This window comes from Diplotaxodon limnothrissa, linkage group LG18 (assembly GCF_057381915.1).
Source record: "Diplotaxodon limnothrissa isolate DT_005_m linkage group LG18, D_limnothrissa_male_GT1.1, whole genome shotgun sequence".
Classification (NCBI taxonomy): Eukaryota; Metazoa; Chordata; class Actinopteri; order Cichliformes; family Cichlidae; genus Diplotaxodon; species Diplotaxodon limnothrissa.
This window is the reverse complement of record NC_140613.1, coordinates 3,045,330-3,065,147: the sequence shown is the minus strand read 5'-3', so window position 1 is coordinate 3,065,147 and position 19,818 is coordinate 3,045,330. Positions and strand designations below refer to the sequence as shown.

The window sequence follows — 19,818 nt, the reverse complement described above, 5'->3', positions numbered from 1 at the left end:
GCTGTTAAAGTGAGTGTTCATCAGCCACCAGGTACATCTACAGATGAGGTGACTAACAATTCCCAAAACATAAGAAGAATTTAACTTTTTTTTATTTCCAATGAACGGTGACCAATGGATGTTCTAATTCCACTCCTTTTCATGTTTGCCCAGGACAAAGTGGAGTTTAATCACTTCCTGCTTGAGGTGAAGAGGTTTCTCCCAAAGACGTGACTGGAGAACGTTTGGCAGGAAATTCATACAGAGTAATAACATGGCCACTTACAGGACAAACCCTTCACTACAAAACAGCAACACAGTATCATGTTCAGACATCGTTTCAAACACGCAAGATGTCTTTAATTGACGTAACGTGGATTTATTTTACTTACTTCATCTTTTTAGTTTCAAATAGCTGTACAGCACTTCGTTTGAAAGCGCTTTATAAGTTATTATTATTATTATTATCATTATTACTGTGAAAAGTAATGCTAGCAAGTTGGTTAGGGATACTGAAGATGGCTTTGGTCAGCTCACACTGGTCCTTAACAAGTCATTCAGTCACATATTTTATTTAAATAAAAATGGTTCTGATTTGGTTCTCCAGAAATTTAGCTAACCTTGTTTCAGAAGTCGTTAAAATCATCTCACGTATGGGAGATTTATTGGTTTTAAGGAAACAAAAGAAATGTAACTGTAGACAAAACGACTTGTTAAACTGCAACGTCTGTGATATTGTCACCATGCTTGATATAAACAGCGGCTTTAGCAAGCTGAATACAGCGGAACCCTGACTTACGAAATTAATTCGTTCCCGAGGGTCTTTCGCAAGTCAAAAATTTTCGTAAGTCGAAGCACCCATCGCGCCTTGTGAGTGAACGATAGGCGTCGTTCAAGTGGAACAGCGAAGCGCAAGTCCGAAAGCCAAGGGGGTTGTCACATGATTCGGAAGGCATTGTGGGCATTGTAGGCATTCTGGGCTCAGCCAATCAGAGCCAGCGGACTTCGTAACACGGGTAGAAATATTGCCGTTAAGCGCCTTCGTAACTTGAATTTTTCGTTAAATGGGGTATTCGTAAGTCGGGGTTCCACTGTATTTAAAATTTTGTGAATTCCTGAGAAGAACTTCAGGTTTTTCGTGTGTAATCTGACATATTTCCATTTTACTGTTAACTGCTTTTGCTAGCATCACTTTTTCACAGCATACTTCAGCGTCCTGGAAGACAATTTTTTTTCTGTTTTGACAAATTTTTACAAAAAAAACAAAAGTTCATATTAACAGTAATTTGCCATGAAACTATAAATGTACCAATGCTGTCGTTATGTATTCCCTGTGAGACATTCTTAAACTGATTCGTGACTGTAAATTTAGAAAGGAAGCCATTTGTAGTTTTTAGTTTCAAACGGAAGCAGTGTCACTAACTCACAGAATACTTTCTGTAAATTAAACTGTGCAAGGCAACAAAAGCACAGGCTTGGAGCGAGACCGATCAAACCTCAACAGAACAAGACGAATGAACTTTAGATATAACGAAGAAAGCAGAAGTGAACCATTACAAAATTTCTGTGCAGCTGAAACCATGCTGAATCTGTAAATGAGCCAAAAAGCACCACAAAAACTACAAAACGGCATTTTACAAAAGCAGGACCGCACTCTGAGCTGGTTTTAAGAAAAGACGAAGCACTACAGAAGGAAACAGAGCCGACATTCAAAAATCCCGTGTGCTTTGTTCGGTGGAGATGAAGTGACGCTGAAACACTAAATAAAGAATGACAGCGTGGAGTCATTCTGAATGTTGCTTCTTGCTTCAGAGGCACAATGAATGAACGTCTGCAGGGATATTGTCATCATTTTTACATCTATATGTGGTGACGTCTGATGCCGGTGTTCATATAATAAATAGTTTAATGACTTTAATTTAAGGATTAGAGGATAACAGCAACTCTAACAATACACTAAATAGATAATAATAATCATAAGGGTTTGGTTCACCTGGCTAATTTCACAGATGGTAGCTGGATCCACACCAGGCTTCTTTTAACCTACCTGCGGAGACGTTTTACTAAAACCAAACCAGCAGTTGGTCCTCTGGCTGAGGTCGGCTCCAAATAGATGGATTTAATTTATACTTTAGAAGATTTTTCTAAGATTTAAAATTTCCGTGACCACTGCTAACTGGAGTCACTGAACTGGATCTGAGGACTCTTTGTGCTGTTGGAGTCTTCAGAGGGATTTTTATGGGAATCATCCAAAAAAATATTACAGTTTACTATGAAGTGAAGACATCCAAGAGGTTTGTGCTTCAGTTTTGGTGAGTGAAACTGAGGTTTTATTATTCTAGTTACTAGCACTCATTAGCAGAAATCCATGCCTGTGCAATGCACCTTTACAGTCTAAGAGTCAGATTTACTAACACCAGCACCAACTGGGTTTTGGTGCCGCTACTCTCAGTGTACACAAAGAAACCAGTGAATGCCAACTTGTCTGCAAACACTCACCAAACTCTTGGTCGTCCAACCTTTTGGTGTAGCAGTAGGTACATCTGTGTGACCGATTTCACCAAGCAACAGCAAGTAGTGGTTGCCAGACGGTTGACAACAAGTCTCTAGACCTGTGTGAGTGAGGTCTAACCAAGTTTGTTGGCCTTAGCTGATAACATCCACCTCAAATATGGTCACTTCTGCCTCCAAAAAACCAACATGGCAGAGGCCAAAAAGCAAAGCTTCAAAACCAGTGGGTGACGTTTCATCTCATTAAACTGAGATATTAGAACAAACAAACTGTAATTACTCCAACTTTGCCCTCTCCTTCTTCGCTGTAGAGATTCACACAAACCAGTAAACAGTGAGAGGAGCCTGCAGCCTCCAAACATCATCTTAAATGTGTTGTATCTATCTGTGTTGTTCCAGTTCAACACAGAAATGATCTGGCTGGTCATCACGGATACTAAACCAAAACTTTATCCATTTAACGAAGTTAAAAGTTAATGTTAAAAATAATTAATGCAAGATAAGTTCATTAGTCATGATTTTTAGGTCAGAAACAGTAAAAGTAAACAAAGCAACGAATTGTAGAGTTGAAGCCTGGTGTGGAAGTCTCCTCTGTCAATTAACTGTGAAGGTGCCTGAACATGCTATAACTGTGTATTGATAATAATTCATGTGTGTACATATTGTGAGATATTACATTCAATATCAGTGTCGTCCTAAGTCTAAGGTAATAAATGCAGTTTAGGCCTATACGTGGTCGTCTGTAAAGCTTTTTATTTGCAGTAGGTGGTCAGGTCTGGCTTTGTGGTGTTTTCATTTTAAAAATACCTGTTGATCAGGAAGCTCCGCCTTCACGTACCTTTATTTCTCTTTTCAGTTTGAGGTTTTCTGTGTTTGTAACTAGACATTCGAGTTGCTCACAACACAGCACTGAACTATACAGCAGGTTTAAAGTTGCAATAATTCAAACTAAAATTTAAATGATTAATTGGAGTGTAGAAAAGCTAAATTCAGTATGCTAATTTTAGGCGGTGTCCTTATTGTTCTCTGAGCTACAGCATACAGAGTTACAACTTTCAGTTTTTAGCTACCATACCGGATTTATTGGAGCTTTGCAGCAGAAATCGCACCTAAAATTCAGTGGAAATTATTGTTTGCGTTCCTTAATTCGTATTTAAGAAACAAAACACAGCTACAGAATTTTCCTGGCTGTTCTGATTCCCAGAACACTAAATAACGTCAAAACCGTGTACGTGTCTTTCACTAGTGATGTTTGATGGAACGCTGATATGTCCAACTCACCGTTTTTCACAGGAGAAGATTTGTAGTGTAAAGAAGCACATCTGAACCCATATCAGAGATTTTTGTAGCTGGAGTCCAGCTGTTATTTGAGCCTAAACTTACCTCAGGGGCCTAATAGGGGTTACCTTAGTGAACTGCAATCGCTGGTTAATAAACCTGTAATCTGGCACCTCTTCTGTTGGGTTCTATAGGTCTTTAAACTGGGTTGGTTTATTTCTTGGTGACCAGTTCTGCCAAATGAAAGACACAGATGCGGCATCTGACAAAACGGCGCTATCCAACACCTGGGAACATGACTGCCTCGAATTTGTTGTGGTTTATTTTGATGCAACATGGCTAATATTTCATTATTGCTTGTTTTTTTTTCTTTTCTTTTTTTAAAGCAACTTTAAAATAAGAGTGAACATTTTAAAAAGGAATCTGAAGACTGTCCCAGTAACCACACGTCATCACGAGTATCCTAATGCACATTTATTTGGTGAATTTCCAGTATTGTTGGATCTTAGATACACAAGTACACCATCGCTCCTGCAAATACTATATATGGCTCAGCTGATTTACGGGAAAGTACACCAACCAACCACCCGGTCTTACTATTATGATCTGAGGAGCTAATAGAAGTAAGACAATCCAAAAACAAAAAGAAAGTTTTTTTTAGTGAGTAAAATCTAGAAAACCATGAAGTGTATTTAGCATGCTATAGCTTCTGTTTGTGGCATCGGTCAAAACAGCAGCGAGCCTGTCCTTCACTGTTCTGTTGCACTATTGTATGAACTGTATGTCATCTACTGCAGCTACAAGCCCATCGTATTACTGTGAGAACAGAATGATATCAAAGCTAAAATGCCAGACACATGCAGCGTGGCTATAGTTAACTTCCCTTGCCGTTAATCACTCTTTTCTAGTACTGTAGAAGGTTAAAATTAGCTATACGAGCTTAATTTGAAGTGCTACTCAATTTTGTCTTGAATTCAATCAACTGATATAATTTATAAGCCATTATATCACATTTACTAGTTACTTAGTGAACTTGCACTAACACTCAGCACCTATGTCTCAAACCCTTTTTTTTACCAAACAAAATTGGTGTTATATAAATAAAACTGAGACCAGATCTCACCTTTGATTATTCCTGTGTTAGATGCTCGGTAGGAATGTGTTTGTTTTTTTGGGGGGTTTTTTTGTGATTCCCCGTAAAATGTGATGCTCTGAATCCCCTTTATTCTTCACTGATTTAGTTAACAGTAGTTTTCACTCAAACAGTAGTGCTTAGTATTTGAACATAAAAGGGATCATTCTCCCCATGCAGTGTCTTCTGTAATGTCCTGGCATTGTGAGAGCTGAAAGTCAGCAGGCCCACACCCATAACAATGAAAAAAACTGAATTTGAAACATGTGACACTTCTCGCAATAAATGGTAGCCACACTGGCTTTGTAAAAAAAGAGATGGACCACCCAACAATGCTCTTCTGAAACTCAGACTCACAGTCTGAGCAGGAGATAGCTGGACTAGCTAGCTTGCTAAGTGGTGTTTACTGCTAAATTGTCATCGTAACTGTGCAAGAATTTATCCTTATGAGTGTTCATACAATGCAGCGATCATAGTCATATTCAAAGATAATTTCTGCCAATGGTCTGACTGGGAATGATCGATTTGAGACGGTACCTTATCAAAACGCTATACACCACCACACAAAGAAGAATATGACAGTAATGTTAGCAAGAAAGCTAAAGGATAGCTGGTTAACTATAACTTAGCTACACTGCATGAATCTGGCATCAGCTACAAAGCAATTTAAAATGAGTAGCCAACCTAGCACCAGGTTTACCTCCTGAACGAGCTTACCTTATACACTCCAGATAATATTTAGCTAGCAATTTGTCTGTGTTAGCAACCTAGTGTTAGCCAACATTAGGCTAATCCCCAGAAACAAACAAAGGGCCCACCATTGATCAATTTTTTGATAACAATGAAAAAGTTATTAATAACGACACATTAGAAAATCAAAAGTCAATTATGTAAATGCACAAGTGAGCCTATTCATCTTCATTTTGAGTAGTTCTTCTCATTTGATAAGTTTTAAACTACAGGCGATCCAAGTTCTTAAAAACTGAATTTATGCAGTATTACTCCAAAAAGGCTGTTTTTTTCCTGGAAAAGCTGAGCACAGAAAGTTATTAGAAATACTTACAAACTTAACTTTGGAGAAATGTGCATCAAGAACAGATTGTGTTACTTCAAGACCACAAGTGTGAGTACTGGGACAGACATATTGTGCCTCCCTTTATGTAGGAATCTTTTTTATCTTTTTAGTGCTGGAAATTTAAGCCACTATTTTTGCATTGAAGTTATGCTCTGAATACTGATCAAGCAGAAGCAGAACTTCACAGGTGGTTTATATCCCTGAATTCATGTGCCAACAAAGCAGCAGATTTAGTGTTTCAAACGCAGTCAAATTTTCAAGTGGATAGTCAGTTCACACAAAGTGGTGACACACAATTTGAGCACAGTGGCGTGAAAACAAAACACTGAGACCAGAAAACAAATCTGGTTTCTGGACAGAATTGATCCTCAGAGACCTTACAGAGCAACATGAGAAAAGTAGAAACGGTGAAACATGACTGCCAGCAAACTAGCCATGGTTTTATTACCAAAGTCTCTCTCTCTTCTCTAACACACACACACACACACACACACACACACACACACACACACACACACACACACACACACACACACCAAACAACTAAAGACAGGAGACTTTTGGTTCCAGGATCACCTTCTAATCGTCAACTCCTACAGTGGTGCATTATCATGCAAACCATGCAAAAACAATGAAAATGTATTCATATAAAAAAATAAGTGTTACAAAATGGCATAGCAAGTATACGTAACCATTCATTCTCTTTTTCCTTTTCCTGATATCCTGAACTTTGCAGTGACTACACTAAAAATCGCATGCGTTACATGCAGTGCGGTTGGCTTTGCAGCAATAAAGCTTTTGGGTGTATATAGTATGTATATTATTGTTCTTTTTTTATGTCAGCTAAACTTTTGCGAAGAGTGCGCTGTACAGAGTTTTACTTTACAAACGGTGTGGTTTCCCTTTTTCTTTCTTTTTTCTGGGCAGTCTCAGTGCCATGGCTCTCTGACTGGACCGTGGATGGCATGATGAGATCTGCGGTGGCCTCTGAAGGTCGATTATCTCGGATAAGATCCAACTTAACCTCCCCAGACGTTCAGTCCACAGCGGTGGCTTTGACCCAGGGCTTGGGTTTAGAGGCTTGGGTTGAATTTAATATCTTAACTCAGAGTGGTGGATATCTGCGCCGAATTTGTTTCCTCTCAGGGTGGCATGGTCCACACAGCGTCGCCGAATCCCTCACCAGTGGAGGAGAGAGGCAGGGGGCCCCCACTTGGTGTGAAAGGGTCTGTGTCTGTGTCCGTCTCCCCCTCCGCCAGGTAGCTCGGCCTGGGTCTCGTCCAGCCAGGGTCCCCGGGCGCCAAACCGGCCCCCATTGAGAAGTTCTCCCCTTCCCGCTCCCCAGAGATGCTGAATCCACTGGGCGAGCGCTCCAGCTCCTCGTGGTTAACCGATAGCATGGAGAGCGGTGAGTCACCACCTTGCCCCCCTGTGGTCCTACCCAGTCCCACTGACAAGTCCTGCAGGGAGCTGATGGGCAACACTGTGGGACGCTCGGTGTAAGTGGGGATGATTGCTGAAGGTGGGGGTTGGGGTTGATGAACCGAAGGGGCAATGCCGACTCCTCCTGCCAACCCCACCCCTTCTCTGCCTCCTCTTCCACGGCCATAATAGGGGTTCGCCTTGCTGACAGGCACCTGGTACATGTGTGGGAACGCCTCGGCGTAGTTGAGGAAAACCCGTCTGATCTCACCGTTTGCCGTAGGATTGCAGGTCTCCAGGGTCATGCGGGCAGAGCCGGCAGAGTCCACCTGCAGGTGCTCAGTGTGCTGGATGTGCATGTCCACCAGGAAGTCCAACTTCTTTTCCATGTCCTCCACCTGAGAGAGAGATACACAATGGAACCAGTGGATCGCATAACAGGTGTGTTTATTTACCAATCACCTTGGCCAAAATATGATGTAAAGAAATGTTAGTAACCCCTTCAGTGCTTTTAGTAAGGTTTGATAAAACCTTTGCAGACATTGCAGATATGAGAAATATCAAATATCATGTTGATTCTTTTACTGATAACTTGGTGTTTTCACAGTTTAATCTTGGTAATCTTCCTAAAGAAAACCATTAATTATGAACCCTGCACCACCACTAATAATGACGACAATGCTCCAGATGCAGGAGAGAAACACTCAGCACAGGAAAGACGGGCAGAACAGAATCATGAAAGTCTCTTTTTTTAAGCCTGGTCCAGTTTATCTTGTAAAGTGTTAAACAGCGGATGATAGTTCGGTGGTGGTGAAGGTTATAGACTCTTTTTGTCTTGCTGTAGAAGTCACTGCATGCTGCAGAATTGAAATCGAGTAAGAACTGCAAGTGTAATCGCATAACATGATTAGTAATATTTGCTACAGTTGGGCCAAATGGGTTGAATAGATCTGCTGTTCAAAGTCATCTCCAGCTGAAGCAGCTTGTTGCCATATTCAGAGGGTTCTCTGACCCTGGCAGTGCAGCGCTTTGTTTTATTGGAAACAGTAATTTAAGTGTCCTGTTCCAAAAGGTCTGCCAGTGTTTCTGGTCTCATCAACGTGACAGTTTTTTTCTAAATTAGCAAATTTTACCGGCATTACATTAAACTCTAAATTGTCGCCAGATGTCTCAACATACAAAGCCCAAGGGTAACAAACTAAACTATAAAACAATTTATCTCAAACAATACAAAGAGTTACTTTGTTTGGAGAAGGAACACCTTGGCAGAATATTTGCCTTTAGTAGTTTTAGTTGTTACCTGTCTCTCCACCCTGACAAATCTGCCCATCATGCTTTGGTCTTCCGCATCTGGCATGGAATTGGCTTTGGCTATGTAGGACTCATGCCTGGAACAAAGGGACATCGAGTAGATGTGGACTGCACAGACATTTGTTACAAAAACTAAATAACATAGTTATAACTAACCTTTATACTAATTTGTAATTGTTTTACAACATTGTAGCCATTTTAGAGCTCTGTAGCAGTACCTGGGTGACTGGTTGGGCGGGTAAGTAAAGGGTGTTTTCTGAGTTTTCTTGTGTTTTGGGGTGAGAGGAGGTCCAGGGGCAAGAATCATGTCAATCCTTAAAATAAAAAAAATAATGAGCATGAGGAAAAGAGAAAATTGGCTTCGTTCAAACTGATCAGCCTCGTGTGTAAAAGACTAACTCACCTCGTCTGGAGGTATTTAATTCTACAGAGCATGTCCAGGTGTCCAGCAGAGTACTGCTCAATAACATCTTTGACATCATAAGGCCTCAGAGTTTCCTTAAACCGCTTCTTGTTCAAGAGGAATTGCATGATCCTGTGTGGCAACAAACACTTCAAATGAAAACACTTCTCAAACATCAGACACAGTTAACAAATGTCAGCTACCACACTTACCTTCATTGTATAGACACGTGTTTGTCAGGAAACAGGAATGCAAGAATCAAACAAATGAGAAGCATTTCACTGGTTTAGATCTTAACATTATTAACGTATCTGATCTAAACAACACTACATTTACTGGCCCTAATAACTAGCGGATGATACCGTGGAGACAAAGACTATCACAACGTTTCCCAACCAGAAGCCGTGGGTGGATAAAACCATCCGCGACGCTCTGAGATCCCGCACCGCTGCCTACAACACGGGACTCATGACGGGGGACATGGACCCGTACAAAGCCGCGTCATATAACGTGCGGAGGGCGGTGAAAGAGGCGAAGCAGCGCTACGGGAGGAAACTAGAGTCACAACTCCAACAGAGTGACTCTAGGAGCCTGTGGCGGGGACTAAGGACAATAACGGACTATAAAGCACCAACAACCGGTATGACGAACGCGGCTGTGACTCTGGCAGACGAGCTGAACACTTTCTATGCTCGCTTCGAGGCTGCAGCTAAGGTCTCCAACAATGCTAGTGTTAGCGGCGCTAACGGCTGCAGACAGGAAGATACTGCCAGCACCGGAAACGTGCTCGTCATCTCCGAGCATGAAGTAAGGAGAGCCTTCAAGAGAGTGAACACCAGGAAAGCAGCAGGACCAGACGGCATCCCAGGTCGTATCCTAAGAGACTGCGCATACCAGCTAGCTCCTGTGTTCACTGAGATATTCAACATCTCTTTATCTCAGTCGGTGATCCCCACATGCTTCAAAGAGTCCATCATTGTTCCTGTCCCGAAGAAACCCCACCCTGTTTCTCTCAATGACTATCGCCCTGTAGCCCTCACCTCAGTAGTGATGAAGTGCTTTGAACGCCTGGTCAGAGACTTCATCATTTCTTCACTACCAGACACACTGGACCCACTACAGTTTGCTTACCGTCCAAATCGTTCCACAGACGATGCCATCTCTCATCTCCTCCACACATCACTCACTCACTTGGACACTAGAAGGGGGAATTATGTTAAAATGCTCTTCATAGACTACAGCTCTGCATTTAACACCATAATTCCCTCCACACTCACCACCAAGCTGGAGCATCTGGGACTCAGCTCATCTATGTGTCTGTGGATCTCCAACTTCCTAACTGGCAGACCACAGGCAGTAAGGATGGGCGGACATGTCTCAGCCTCCACCACTCTCAGCACTGGAGCCCCCCAGGGGTGTGTTCTGAGCCCCCTGCTGTACTCTTTGTACACATATGACTGTGTGGCCACTACCAGCTCCACCACCATCATCAAGTTTGCTGACGACACCGTCGTGGTGGGCCTGATCTCTGATAACAACGAGACGGCCTACCTGAAGGAGATTAGGAATCTGGAGAACTGGTGCCAGAGGAACAACCTCCTTCTAAACGTCAGTAAGACAAAGGAGCTGATAGTGGACTTCAGCACTAAGCAGGAGAGGAACTACCAGACCCCCGTCATCAACGAGTGCCCAGTGGAGAGAGTGGACAGCTTCAAATACCTCGGAGTTCACATCACGCAGGACCTGTCATGGTCCTGTCACATCAACACTGTGGTGAAAAAGGCCCGACAGCGTCTCTACCACCTCAGACGCTTGAGAGACTTCCAACTGCCCGCCAAGGTGCTCAGGAACTTTTACTCGTGCACCATAGAGAGCATCCTGGCGGGAAACATCTTAACCTGGTTCGGGAACAGCACCATGCAGGACAGACGAGCTCTACAGAGGGTTGTGCGGTCAGCTGAGCGCACCATCCGCTCCGAGCTCCCTGACCTGCACTCAATCTACAGCAGGCGGTGCTGGACCAAGGCCAGGAAGATCGTGAAGGACCTCAGCCATCCCAACAACAGACTGTTCTCTCTGTTGAGGTCAGGAAAGCAATTCCGCTCCCTGAAGACCAACACAGAGAGACTGAGGAGGAGCTTCTTCCCGCAGGCGATACGGTCTCTCAATCACACCACCACACAGTACTGACCCACACATACAGTTCTTACACACACACTGGACTTTCTGGACTTTGGTTTTGCACAACACTGGTCACTATATTCTTCATTTCCGGTTAATACTTGTACAGCTGCTGTTATTGTGTATATATTTATTTATATTTAGATTTCTTCATACATTCTTATATAGTTCTATATTGTGTATTTTGTTGTACAGTTATTTTATTTTCAACTTTAATTTATATATTTTATCTTATTCTTTCCCAGTTAAATTTACCCTTCATTCTAATTTGTGTTGTACAGTTATTTCATTTTTAACCTTAATTTATATTTTATTCCTTCCTAGTTAAATTTACCCTTTTTAATTTTTCATATTTATTTCCTTTCTTATTCATAGCCTTTTCCTTTTTTGTTTTCTTTAGGTCACGAGCAGTTGTCCAAGCATTTCACTACATATCGTACTGTGTATGACTGTGTACGTGACAAATAAAATTTGAATTTGAATTTGAATTAATGTTTGTCTGCGGTCTTTTACCCCTTTTCCACTGACACGGTGGAGCCACCAGTGGCCGTGGGAAGAGCGACCACCAGAAATTCCTCAATTATTGGTAGATTCACTCCATATTTCTTTGCCCACACTTACTAAGCACAAGTACTGGCACCATGTTACTATTAAATAGATTTAAGGCGGAAAACTAAAAATTGATATATGATCCCGTGTTTCTATCGGTTTATCTACTGGGAGACACTAATTATGGGAACTGAACCAGTGCAGAGGCTGTGGAGTACAACAACAAGCCAAAGCCTCATCGCTTCTGCTCAAAGTCAAATAGTAAGCTGAAAGCTTGAATAGAAACACACCACAGTCGATTTGTTATCCAAGGAAAAGGTACAAAAACAGTGCAACAGTCTCGTAGTCTGAAAGCACTCCAAGGTTAAATTGTTACTTTTAACAGCTTCACTCAAACACAAATAACTTCTTCATCCATTTTTGTCTTTTCTGTAACAGGTGCGAAATGAACAATAATAGCAGTCAAAGGAGCTTGCAAAGAAAAGCGTCTGGACTTCTTTAAGTTGCTTGAAGACACAAGAAGTGGAATCCTTCACTGCGCACATTAACGCTGTGGATAAGAACATCAAGTTCACCAGGGAAGACACAAAGGACGACTGTCTGCCTTTCCTGGACTGCACTGTGCACATTGAAGAGAACGGCAAACTCAACATCGAAGTTTACCGGAAGCCCACACACACGGACCAGTACCTCCTCTTTGACTCCCATCACCCTTTGGAACACAAACTTGGAGTAATCAGGACCCTACACCACCGGGCAGAACATGTTCCCTCTAAGCCTGAAGGGAAAAAGAAGGAACACACACATGTAAAGGAAGCACTCAAAACGTGCGGCTATCCTAAATGGGCGTTCTTAAAGTCAGCAAAGAGGCACAGAAAAGAAGACCAGACACCAGCGAGGGAGGATAAGAAGGACAGACGCAACAACATTGTCATCCCCTATGTAGCCGGCGTATCAGAGAAACTCAGGAGAGTTTTCTCCAAGCATGACATCCCGGTGCATTTCAGACCCAGCAACACGCTCAGACAGAAACTGGTTCACCCGAAAGACAAAACGCCAAAACACAAACTTAACAATGTGGTGTATGCTGTACAGTGCAGCGAGGAATGCTCAGACTTCTACATCGGAGAGACCAAACAGCCACTTCACAAGCGCATGGCACAACACAGAAGAGCCACCTCCACAGGACAAGACTCAGCAGTCCATCTGCATCTTAAGGATAAAGGACACTCTTTCGAGGATGCCAATGTTCACATTTTGGACAGAGAGGACAGATGGTTTGAAAGAGGAGTGAAAGAAGCCATCTATGCCCACTGTGAGTGACCATCTTTGAACAGAGGCGGGGTTTACGACACCAACTCTCTGCCATCTATAATCCAGTTTTGAGATCCCTTCCCAGACGCCTTAACGCCCACTCACATCCTGGGCCATCTGACCTCAGGAATTCGCATGATAAGGTGGGGCCAGGTTTCACAATGAACACACCCGAAACTCTGGCTGATTGGGACCCACGCCCAGTTTCCCACCTTGGCTCAGGCGATTAGAGGATCATCAGGGGGTCCTTTTGTCCCTCTGTGGGGGGTCACTCCCACTAGGTTTATATCTGGGACTCCCCACCATTTGACCTTAGAACTGAAGAAGCTTCTCGGATGAGAGGTGAAACGTCTTCAAGTAACTTAAAGAAGTCCAGACGCTTTTCTTTGCAAGCTCCTTTGACTACGATGACCTGGATGACTGAGAACCTTCACAGACAACAATAATAGCAAAAACAATCACGAGTAGCCTACGTATCTGCTTACTCATCACGATTGTTATACTATTTCCAAGTGGCATCTGCAAAACTCTGTGAAGCATCACTGCAGTGTCAAACTGGAGCTGTGAGGAAGGCAGGTATTACCATATGATTCCTCCCGTCTAGTCCAGGGTCTCCTCCCAGCTGGATATTTCCAGAAAGCCTTTAAAGTGGATCCTTCAAATGCCAAAAAACAACACTACAACCTCCTACTGGATCCAAATGAGTCCTCGTGTATTAAAGAGCCATTTCTTTTGGTCTTCACCTTAAGGTTCTTCTTCCTTGTCACAATAACAGTTCGGAGCAGTATGCTTGACAAGTTGGTGAATAAACAAAACAATACACCATTTCTTTCTTCCAGCAACTAAATGTAAGTGACACCTCTTTACCTCAAAGAACTTTATGACATCAGATTTGGAGCTGCTAACACTTAACAGCTTCATAACAGGACTCCACAAACTGATGGTTACAGAGGTAACATCTGTCAGTTATGTGTAATTAATGCCCCCTTCACAGAAACCGTGCGTGACATTTTCTGTCCGGTGCATTATAGTAAGCCCAGCATCTTTCAGTCCTGCATCACTGCCACCCACTGAGCTCCGGTTTTTGTCCTACAGATCTCCTACTTTCAGAGTCAGCTACTGCTGCTGCACGAGCTCCAGTGTTTGGCAGAAAGTCTTGGGTCCTGAAACTAAAACCCTCCAGATCTGAGCATCCTATTCAGAAACCCATTCAACACTGATATAATGGAGTGGAAGGAAGCAGCACTTTCACAGGGTTAATCACTCATCTCGCAGGCCCTTGCACTAGATTGAATTCCTGCATTATGTCAGCTGTGTGGCCTATAGATTTACCAATGCACTGTCAGCATGTGTGAGTTCTGCCACACTCTGTGGTTGGCATAGCTCACTGTGTTGAATTTTGATTGCTGCAGAGTTTTCTGAAAGCACATACAGCGAGGACCAATCGTACTATCATACTGTGCAGAAAACTGACCAAAAGTTGTTATTGATATTTTAAGGTGTAAATAAACATTTTGAATTCGTTACTACAAAGTTCTGTTTTCTGTCCTGTCAGTTTGTTTAGCAGGTGAAGAAGAACTGACCAGTCTATACGTTTGGATTCTAGCTAATCCATGTGACTGCATTTAAGCGTTTTACAGCCAGCAGGTCACTGATGACCTGTCCAGGGTTTTATGAGACTTCATAACATTTTCCTTTCTCCAATCCAACAGTGATGTCATAATGTCCTTACTCAGTCAGTCTACATCACTGACTGAAGACAAAGCAATCGAGCAACCAGAAAACATTTCCTTGTTCATAACACCCATCTGCGCATCACAGTATAGGACATTTTTCTCTTCTTATCAGTATCAATTTATACTCTTTAATTGATTGGGTCTAAATCAATTAAATGATGACTTTAAAGGACCACAGAGCCCAGTTCTTGACCCTAACCTGACTGCCCTGATGACCAGTTTCAGTGTGGGGATCATCTCTTCCAGGAGGATGTCAGGGGGGAAACCCCGTTCCTCTAAGGCTGGATCTGCCACACCTCCGGCATCTGAGAGAAAAACACATTACGAATTTTGCGTTAGTAAAAAAAAGGATTAGACCAATATGGAAGACAAAAGCTCTCTGAGCTATCCGTGCTTTTTTGGTTTCAAACCTTCAGAGCTCTGGCGGAGTGTGTTGGCCTTCATTCGGAAGGCAGTGCGGAAGCGTTCCCGGTTAGTGAAGCCACCAGGTTTGGGCTCCTTGGAGGGACTCTCCTCGATGGAGTCTGCGTTTCCTGTCAGCTTCTTTACTGCCACCACAGACGGTCTTGAATTAGGAAGGCGAACACGCTCGAGTAAACTTAGTTTCTGGCTGAAGAGGGACAAACGAGAAAACAATACAGTATGGACCAAGAGAAAGCATGTGAGCACCAGCAAGTAAAGTCTTACACATCACCCAGCTGGGTGTGATCAGACACCGAAGAACGTTCAAGAAGCAAAGCAGCCAAAAGTTTAGGCAGATATTCAGATTAAAGCCACATTCTTTTAAACTTTAAATACTGATATAATTTTTCTGATCATCACTCAATTCCTGTTCTCTTCATTTTCTCCCACACCCCAAACTGTACTCGGGAGATGGCTGCTCCTCCCTGAACCGGACTAAGTCTGGAGGTTTGAAGATATAAAAGGGAGTTTTTCCTTCCCACTGTCGCCAAGTGCATGCTAATGAAATTTTTTGCACAATCAGTTTTGTTGTGATTTTTGTGTAATATAAGTTCTCCTGGTCTGCTGCTGCAACGTAACAATGCAGCTTTCCTGGCAGAAGGAAGACTCAAAGAACTGAGAGGAGATTGGTCTCCTTTACTGTCCAATGGCTGACAATATTTGGCAGCACAAAGACGAGAGCTCCCTGGGTAAAATAAGACTCCTGTGCCTTGGAAGAGGGAGAGAGGCGGGGTAACCGGAGCTGACAACAGCCCAAACAAGGCCTCTGAAACGTGGAGCGTTCTCAGCGACTTTGCTCCCACAGCAGACACACAATATGAGCCTCTATGTGGCCTCGAGGCAGAATAGGGACGGCAGATTAAGGCGCTGAGAGGCCGCAGAATAGGAAGCTGTAAAGGAAGAGAGAAGCTCTTTCTGACTGCTCCTCGGCCGAATAAAGAGCAGAAAATGGGATGTGATTATCCCGTGGATCTCTGTAAATGAGGCAGCGCAGCAGGCGAAAAAAATGATGCTCCTTATCTCCCACAGCTCTGCCTTCCCAAGACACACATGTTGGTTCATAATACCTGCACAAAGCTGCGGGACAATATTAAAAGATAATTTCAGTTATTGCAAATATGGATCTTATTTCCTGGTTGTTAGGATAACAAAGGGAATACACCAGGTTACATGGGTGGGACTCATTTTACTTGGAGGTAAAAGTGAAACTACTGATTTTAACAGCTCAAAAAAAGCAGAGAGTGTCCGACACATGTTCGTTTTTCCAAATGTGTTTGGTCGAACTGAAGGTTTTTCTGTTACCATTCTCTTGATCAGGTTTTTAGTCTCTGATACTTGTTTTTTGTTAATGCACTGTGTCAATTAAATGTTATGTCTCTGAACACAAAACTCTTACCTTGTTGTTTACATTTGTTTCAGCTGTGTCTCGTCACCCTCCCATATCCATTTCCTGTGTGAGCATTAAAGCTCTGCCTTTCCCTTTCGTTGTTGTTGTCGTTCCCGTTTATTCCCTGTCTGTTTCTGAGTTTGATGGATTTATTGACCCTTTTCTTTTCGTGGACTTTGAGATTATTCAGGCTGATGGTAGAACTCAAAGATTTGCTTTGTGTTTATTTCTGCTGCCTCTGGAATCAGTAAAGCTAAAGTTAAAGTATAGCAGCTACCTGGGCACCCACCAATCATCCAGTTCATGGTTGCAGGCACAGTGCAGCTAATCTCAGCTGTCACAGGGCAAGAAAAAGAGTGCATCGTGGGACAGTCACAAATACTTAAAGTACATGTGCATACTAGAGTTTTATATTTGTTGTGTAAACATTTTAATAGTGAATATCTGACACTGACTAGTCCTTTGACTTAAACTAAAATTGTTAAAAAGGTACTTTGTCGACATAGATGTCACATAAAAGACGTAGTTTACACCTGAACTGTGGTGGAGGAGAATCATGCATCTAGTAAAACTGATACACACACACACACACACACACAATAAGTAGCTTATCGGCCTCTTGTCGGACATCGTCGCACTGTTGTAGTTTCTGGCCGCCGTCCACCTCTTCGCTCAGCGCAACAAGATAATGTCAGAGTGCTAATTTCCCAGCCGCTGATCCTAAAAGGCTTTTAAAACTCTGACTGCCTGCTTTTCACTCCGTTTGACTTCATCACTCAGCGTCTGCACCCTCATTTCTTTCCACTCTTGTTCTCCCTCCACATCTCCGTCTCATCTGAATTATGTCCCCGCTTAATACTACAAATACAAGAAAAATGATTGTAATCGTTGTAATGCAACCCTCCGGTTCAGCCTATAAAACAGACGCCATTAAGAACAGGTGACCCGACCTCTCTGCTCTGCTCTACCAGCCCGTGTATCAGAGCCGTTTCAGCTTTTAGCAGCAGTAACTTAATCCAGCGTGTTGAACACAGAGGCCGGGAGGCGTCGGAGCAGAACGCTGCGCTGTAATGAGCCTGTAACGCCACCTCTGCTGACCTGAGCTGATGCGAAATGGCAGGTTTAGCAAGACTACAGCACATTTCATATAATGGCTCTGACATGTGTTTGTCAGCACTGAATGATGACATCAAAGAGCAAAGTTTTTTCTAAGTTTAAGAAATCAAACTTTTAGCTGATTATGTACTCTACATTTGTGTGTGCATGTGTGTGTGTGTGTGTGTATTCAACTAAAACTGGCTCTCATTTCCACTTCTGAACATTTTAACCCTTTAAGACCTACCATAGAACCAAGTTCGCCAGAGCTTATAGTATATTTTTACATGCTGTGGAGCCATTTTTGGGAGCATTTCAAGTTGCTATACATCAATACAACCATTATAGCCCAAATTTTAATGATATGTCTGCATTAAGTGCATAGTAATTACATAAATTGCAAAAAAGTGCAATAAACTACAAAAAAATTTAAAATCGTTTTTGATTTTTTAACATATATTTCTAGTTAGAGAAATTTAAGAGGCTTATCCCTCAAAACTGTAAATACACAAACTAGTTTCCCTCCAAAGGAAATTTATTTTAAGTGTCTTCATAGTTTTATTTTTGAGATACACCAATTTTCATACACTGCAGGAAAAACGAAAAAATATATTATAGTGCAAATTTGCAAAATAACAGCATGTGCATCAAAATAAAATATTTCCAGCAGTGCAATATGAGTCCTCAGCATCCCAGAAACGACACAGAAAGACAAAGTCAAACATAACTTTTAAAAACACCAGTATAGGCTCATAAGGCCACGATGGTAAAAAACGACATTTCCGCAAAACGACGTCACTTCCGGTTTTGGGCAGGTCATGCGGACATGCAATAGTTCACGCTGATGGACGTAGGAAGTGTTACAAACAGCTGATCGGATCGGCAAAGCGTGTTTCTGGAATATTATGTTTTTGTTGCTGCAAGTGCTTTTTATGCAGTTTTTGCAAAGCTATATGTGGAAAGAAACTGTGACCGAGGACAAGCTGATGGCATAAGATGTAAGTACAACTCCTCTGGTTTCATATGCAAAAACAATTATTGCGCTAGCTTACGTGGTTGCAGTGCTACCGGGATTTAAAAATAGTTACGCAAAATGGAGCGTGTCCGCTCAGACCGGCTTTAAAGGGTTAATGCCAATGTATAAGTCCTAGCTTACATGTTGACTATATTAAGCACAATTACAAAAGTATAAACACGTGTTAGGCATCAATCACAGTGAAGTTGGTTCCCCCCCTTTGGAGCCACCAGTCACTGGGGAAAGGTGCATCCCCTGGTCAGCCTCTCACTGACCGGTGTATCCCCTGACCCCAGTGAGAGGCTTCTGGAGGTTGCTGCTTGGAAAACGCCCCTGTGATTGCTTCGGTTGCTAGCGCTCAGCCATAGTTTGCATGAAAGATGCAGACTTGTCTGCAAACACTTGCCAACAGCTTGCTGATTGGTTAAACTCAGACAGACAATGTTTGCCGTCAAAGTAAAAGTTGTGAGTACTGCTACAGCTACTTTGAAATGTCACATTGCTGCATCTGCTAGTATTCTGCATGGAAGTGCACCAAAAACCAGAACTGCATGCAAAATACAAGCAGATGCAGCAATGCTCCAGCAACCAAATCAAATCAAAATCAAATCAAATCACTTTTATTGTCACATCACATGTGCAGGTACATTGGTACAGCACATGTGAGTGAAATTCTTGTGTGCGAGCTTCACAAGCAACAGAGTTGTGCAAAATACAATAATGTAAACCAAAACAATCTCAAGGAAGTTTGTGGTGCAGCACCCTTTGCAGCCAATTTCACCATCTTCCAGAAACCTCTCACCAGCTGCCCAGTGACCAGAGGTTGATGGTGGTCGCAGAGTGGTCTCTATGCCTGTGTGACTGAGGCCTTGGGTAGGATAGAGTGCAAAGCAGGTGAGACCTTTTCACCTGTGCACTGGGTAATTTGTTTTTATACTGTGTCCATATGCAAACAACCAAGACCAAGG

The 19,818-nt window shown here is 42.5% G+C and overlaps 1 protein-coding gene across 1 annotated transcript in view; it reads right to left on the bottom strand.

Annotated features, from left to right (window-relative positions):
- Positions 1-7,117: 7,117 nt before the first annotated feature.
- Positions 7,118-19,818, bottom strand: part of kcnq3 (potassium voltage-gated channel, KQT-like subfamily, member 3) — a 101,582-nt gene continuing 88,881 nt past the window's right edge. Inside the window, exons 10-15 of the mRNA XM_085376935.1 lie at positions 15,302-15,501; positions 15,091-15,196; positions 9,112-9,243; positions 8,927-9,022; positions 8,698-8,785; positions 7,118-7,795 (exon numbers count right to left, since the gene is read on the bottom strand). Coding sequence (XP_085233061.1) covers positions 7,118-7,795; positions 8,698-8,785; positions 8,927-9,022; positions 9,112-9,243; positions 15,091-15,196; positions 15,302-15,501 — 1,300 coding nt within the window. The remainder of the gene's footprint in view (positions 7,796-8,697; positions 8,786-8,926; positions 9,023-9,111; positions 9,244-15,090; positions 15,197-15,301; positions 15,502-19,818) is intronic.